Genomic DNA, 6,335 nt, shown 5'->3' with positions numbered 1-6,335 from the left:
AACTTTAAAAAAATAAATAAATAAAATAAAAAAATAAAAACATGGATGAATCTTAGTAATAGAGGATAAACTAAAAAAATTCCAAAATATGACTTATGGCATGATACCAAACAAAATTAAATACTATACTTCTGAGGAATATATGTAGATATGACAAAAAAAATTTTTCAAGGCATATGAATAATCAACACAGAATCCAGAACAGGGTTACCTCTAGTACAAGGAAGAAAGGGGAAAAGGGGATGCAGTTAGGAAATATCACCTAAATATAAGTGACAGTCAATGGTTTTGCTTGCAGAGAGAGTGGTACATTCAGAGATGTTTAGTATACCGTTTACACAGATCACGGGGCACCTGGGTGGCTTAGTCGGTTAAGCGGCTGCCTTCAGCACAGGTCATGATACCAGAGTCCTGGGATCCAGCCCTGCATCAGGCCCCCTCTCCTTCTGCCCCTCCCCCCTCATAATCTCTCTCTCTCTCTCTCTCTCTTGCTCTCGATCTCAAATAGATAAATAAAATCTTTTTAAAAATAAACAGATCAAAATAAATAAGATATAAATGTAGGGTTTTAATATTAGTGTAGAATACTTCTACAAAGAAAGTCTTTAAAATTTTTCCACTTAAAAAAATTCCTCTGAATCCATAGTCAGCTTCTAGTAGCCACATATTAACGTGAGAAACGCACTTAACAATAAGCTAACTTGGGGTGCCTGGGTGGCTCAGTCGTTAAGCGTCTGCCTTCAGCTCAGGTCACGATCTCATGGGATCGAGCCCCACATCGGGCTCCCAGCCTGCTTCTCCCTCTCCCGCTCCCCCTGCTTGTGTTCCCCCTCACTGTGTCTCTCTCTGTCAAATAAATAAAATCTTAAAACAAACAAACAAACAATAAGCTAAGTTGTTTCCTTAAAATAAAAGATCTGGTTCTCATATTAGCTGTTGAATATTCTCTTAGTATTGGTTACTTACCGATTGAAAACTTCTCCACAAAAACAAGAGAACAACAAAAAATCCAACAACACCTGCACATATCGCCAATTCCCATGGGAAACCATAGGGATTAGGACCTCTCATATCTTCAGGCAATGCTGCCACAACCTTCAAGACAAAGAAAATTAACTTTTCAAAAATGCACGTTTGATAAAAAGTGATTACAAACTGATATACATGGAATGTTTGTGTCCCCCCCAAAATTCATATGTAGCAACCTAATCACCAGAGTGATGGTATCTGGAAGTAGGGCTTTGGGGAGGTGATCATGAACGCAGAGCCTTTGTGCATGGAATCAGTGCCCTCAGAAGAGGCCACAGAGACTTCCCTGGACCCTTCCACCACGTGAGGTAATAAGGCGAAGAATGAACCAGTGTGCCTTCACAGACACAGGATCTGCAGCCCCTTGATCTTGGCCTTCTCAGCCTCCAGAACTGAGAACAATGTTACCTGTTTAACCCACCCAGTCTGTGGTGTTTTCATCATAGCAGCCCTCAGAAACTAAGACACAAACATAAGTACAAGTTTATGTGTAAACACTATTAACACCCTTTCCATGAAATGGGCTACCAGACTACCAAACAGAAGGTATCACAGTATATTTTTCTGGCAAGTGATGAAAAATAACACTATGGTATAATGCAGTGACTTGCAAACTGGAGACCTACAGAGACACCTCAGAGCTTCTGAGAGTAAGCAGAGAGAAGGCCAAAGAAAGAATCTGAGCTCTCAGGTCCTCTAACACTGAGATCAACCAGTTTAGGTTTTATGTGTAGAGTATACTGGATTCCATTTATGATTTCCCCACAGTGAGGGAAAAAATAGATCTGCAGCTTAAAAAAAAAAAAAAAGTTTGAAAACCACCGATGAAGCTTTGGATTTGGACTCTGAATGCCTCTACCCTACTTCTGTGGCTCCGTTCTCTTATCTGTCTTGGGAATAATGCTGTTTCAACATGCAGGGCAGGTACTTGGTAAAGGTAACTATTTCTATTAATCCTTCGAAGACCATGATCGTGTAACCATGGCCTTTCCACACTACTCCTCTCCCTAACAGGTCTTTGGCACAAAACAGCTTAAGGCTTTTACAGTCCCCCCTGTATTTCATCTTTCCCTGGGTCAGTTCATTATTCATCCTCACCCAATGGGGTTATTCTTTTGTTACCAGGCCCCAGATACTACTCAATCACAGAAAGAAAAATGGTAGGGGAAAAAAGAAAAATGCCCTTTTAAGAAAAACCTTAAGTCTAATCAGGTTTGATTCTTTCCAGGGTTCAACCCAAAACCTGTATGACCAATCTTCCCTTTTTAGGCCCTTTCTATCTAGAAAAACACCCTTTAATGTCTATTATCCTCTCCAAAGTCTGTTTCATTACTCTGATCCATATAAGTACTCCTTCCAAATTGCTTTCTATACTTCATTAACCTGTATTAAATAAATCTGATTATACCTATTCTAAAAAAAAAAAAAAAAATACCCCTTTACTCTGATCTCTGCCTCTCCCTACATTACCCCAGTTACCAATTCACAAGAAATGTGTATTTAAAAAAAAAAAAACTTCCAACCCAGAAGTTTACAGAAGAATTAATGCCAATCATTCTCAAACTCTGCCAAAAAAAAGAGGGAACTCTTCCTAATTCATTCTATGACGCCAGTATTACCTTGATATGACAGCCAAACAAATATATCACACAAGAAAAGAAAACCACATGTCAATATATGATATAAATGCAAAAGTCCTCAACCAAATACTGGCAAACCAAATATAGCAGCATATAAAAAGAATTATATACCATGACCAAGTGGAATTTATCCCAGGAATACAAGGTTGGTTCAACATACAAAAATAAATCAATGTTATATACCATATTAGTAGGAAAAGAAACATCACATGATCATCTCAATAAACACAGACAAGACATTTAACAAGATCAAAACCCTTTATGATCAAAACATTCAATAAACTAGGACTGAAGGGAACTTTCTCAACCTGATAAGGGGCACCTACGAAAAACCAACAGCTAACATCACACTTAGTGGTTAAAGATTGAAAGCTTTCACCTTAAAATCAGGAACAAGATAAGGATATCCACTCTCTCCATATTCATTCAACATTGTACTGGAGGTTCTGGCCAGGGCAGTTAGACAAGAAAAAATAAAAGGCACCTATACTGGAAAGGAAAAAATAAAACTATCTCCATTTGAAGATGACATAATTTTACATACAGAAAAGCCTAAATAGGCCTAAAATTCTAAAATAAGAATCCTAAATAAGAAATTATTAGCGCTAATAAACAACCTCAGCAAAGCTGCAGAATACAAAATCAATACAGAAAAAATCAGTTCTATTTCTATACAATAACAATGAGCAATGTGAAAATGAAATTAAGAAAAACATTTCCATCGGGGTGCCTGGGTGGCTCAGTCAGTTAAGCATCCAACTCTTGATTTTGGCTCGGATCATGATCTCATCAGGGCCCTGAGATCAAGCCCCACATGGGGCTCTCCACACCGGGTGTGGGGCGCCTGCTTAAGATTCTCTCTCTCCCTCTCCCTCTGCCACCCCTCCTCCCTCTCTCTCTGAAAAAAGAAAGAAGAAATAAAGAAAGAAAGAAAGAAAGAAAGAAAGAAAGAAAGAAAGAAAGAAAGAAAAGAAAAGAAAGAAAGAAAGAAAGAAAACATTTCCATTTACAAGGCATCAAAAAGAATAAAAGACTTAGGAATAAGTTTAACAAAATAAGTGCAAACCTTACACTCGGAAAACTACAAAACATTGTTGAAATAAATTTAAGTTCTAAACAAATGGAAAGATGTCCCATGTTTATAGATTGGAAGACTTAATATTGTCAAGATGGCAATACTCCCCCAAAGTGATCTACAGAATCAATGCACTCCCTATCAATATTCCAACTGCCTCTTTTGCAAAAATGAACAGGCTGATCCTAAAATTCATGGAAAAATGCAAGGTATAGCATTTCCTTCTCTATAGCTATGTAGCCATAGAGAGACAGACAGACAGACAAGGAAGGAAGCAAGCAAGCAAGCAAGCTTGGACTACTCATACTTTCCTATCTCAAAGCTTACAGCAAAGCTATCATAATCAAGACAGTTTAGTAATGGCCTAAGGATAGGCAAATGAACAACGGAATAGAAATGAGTATCCAGAAAGGAACTTAAATTTATAGTAAATTGATTTTGAACAGCAGTACCAAAACAAATCAATGGAGAAAGAATAATCTTTTCAACAAATGTTACTGGGACAAGTGGATCCCCACATGAAAAGGAATGAATCTGAACTCATACCATACTCATACCATATATAAAAATTAATTAAAAAATGGATTACAGACCCTAAGGTAAGAGCTAAAACTCTTAAAAGAAATCATAGTTGTAAAACTTTGTGACCTTATTTTTAGCAATGGTTTCTTAGATATGACACCAAAAGCACAAACGACCAAAGAAAAAAATAGTTTTCATCAAAACTGAAAATCTTCATACTTCAAAGGTCACCATCAAGACAGTGAAAAGACAACCCACAGAATGAGAGAAAATATTTGCAAACCATATATCTGGTAAGGGTCTAATATCCTGAATATATAAAAGAACTCTTATGACTTCAACAATAAAAAGACAAATAATCCAATTTTTTAAATGAGCAAAACAAATGAATAGATATTTCTCCAAGGAAGATACACAAATGGTGAATAAGCAAGCATATTGTACAGATGCTCAACATCATTAAAATTACAGGAATGGAAATCAAAACCACAATGGGATACCACTTTGCATTCACTAAGGTGGCTAATAAAAAAAAAAAAAAAGTGTTGGAGAGGATGTGGAAAATTTAACCCTCTTGAATTGCCAGTGGGGATGTAAAATGCTGCAACCTCTGTGGAAAACAATTTGGCAACTCCTCAAAAAGTTAAACATATGGTAAATATGACCCAGTAATTCCACTCCTAGGAATATATCCAAGAGAACTGAAAACATTCACAAAAAACTTACACATGAATGTCCGTAGCAGTATTACTCATAACAGCCAAAAGAGTGAAAACAATGCAAATGTCCATTAACTATGAATGGATATTCAAAATGTGGTATATCCATACAACGGAATATTTTTCAGACATAAAAAGGAATGAAGTACTATTACTTGGGGTGAATCATGAAAGCATACTAAGTAAAAGAAGCCTTAGACAAACAGCCACATATCACATGATTCCATTTACATGAAATATCTGGAATTGACAAATTCATAGAGACAGAAAGTAGACTACTAGTTGTCAAGGGATGGAGAGAGGGGAAAATTGGGAATAACTGCTAATAAGTACAGAGTTTCTTTTTGGGGTGATGGAAATGTTCTGGACTTGCAATGGCTGCACAACATAGTGAATATCCAAAGAAAAATAACTGAATTGGAGACTAAAAAGGGATGAATCTTACGTGAATTATGGTTTAATAAAAAATAAATTAATCTTTCAAACTAAAAAAAAAATTTAAAGCAGAACAGTGTTGTGCCATCCTAGCCCCCAGGCCCATTTGGTGAGCACTGTGGTTTTTAGCAAAGAAATCATCCAGGTAAAGATACATTTATAGGACTAGAAACAGTTCTGCAAAATCTGGCTACCCCTCTCCACGTGTCTCTTCATTCACAGTCCTATAAAAACTAAGTTTTGATTATTGCAGTTTTTAGCGAAGGAAAGTAAATATGTACAATCTAAAATCCTCTCTTGTTCCACAATATGCTTCTCTTCCTATAAACCCTATCTCTGTGAATGAATAGGTTGCCATAGCCAGAAACCTGGCAGTCATTCTGGATTCCTTCACATCCAATCAGTGAAATCCTACCCATTTTAGCTCTTAGCTACTAAATATTTTCCCCATCCAGCACCCTCTTCTTTATCCCTAACTTGACTACTCTGTCATCCCTCCCCTACACCATTTCTAGTTTTGTTTTCCTTACATTTAACCTACATGCTACCATCAGGAAGCTATTTAAACCAAAAGTCTAACTACTGAAATTCTTCAAATGCTCTCCAGCACCTACATCGACTGGAATCTACTTATGTCTCCAACAAGTATCATTGTGCACGTCATTCCCCGAGCCTACTTTGTATTCTAGTAAAACAGTTCCGAGTTCCCTTCACACACAGTGCTGTTTCATGTCCCCTCTGCTTAAACTATTCCATTAGCTTGAAAAGGCTTTCCTAAACACTCAAGAAAATATAATCTCTCCCACCCTTCAATTTCCCTAGCACTTTTTGTGTATGCTTTGGTAAGCAGTTCATCAGTTTCTACTTTGTACTATTTTTTTGTCTTCTCTCCCTTAACAGACAGCATGATACCAG

The 6,335-nt window shown here is 37.0% G+C and overlaps 1 protein-coding gene across 11 annotated transcripts in view; it reads right to left on the bottom strand.

Moving 5' to 3' along the window:
• The window catches only part of MIA2 (MIA SH3 domain ER export factor 2), a 92,678-nt gene that overhangs the window by 60,141 nt on the left and 26,202 nt on the right, over positions 1-6,335 (bottom strand). For all 11 annotated transcript variants that reach the window (XM_073895131.1, XM_073895127.1, XM_073895125.1 and 8 more), the window contains one exon: positions 967-1,095. In XM_073895131.1, coding sequence (XP_073751232.1) covers positions 967-1,095 — 129 coding nt within the window. The remainder of the gene's footprint in view (positions 1-966; positions 1,096-6,335) is intronic.

Source organism: Callorhinus ursinus, unplaced genomic scaffold (genome assembly GCF_003265705.2).
Source record: "Callorhinus ursinus isolate GAN/ISIS: 27379988/994484 unplaced genomic scaffold, GSC_fseal_2.0 scaffold8, whole genome shotgun sequence".
Taxonomy (NCBI): Eukaryota; Metazoa; Chordata; class Mammalia; order Carnivora; family Otariidae; genus Callorhinus; species Callorhinus ursinus.
Note: the sequence above shows the minus strand (reverse complement) of the source record. Positions and strands in the feature narration are given on the sequence as shown.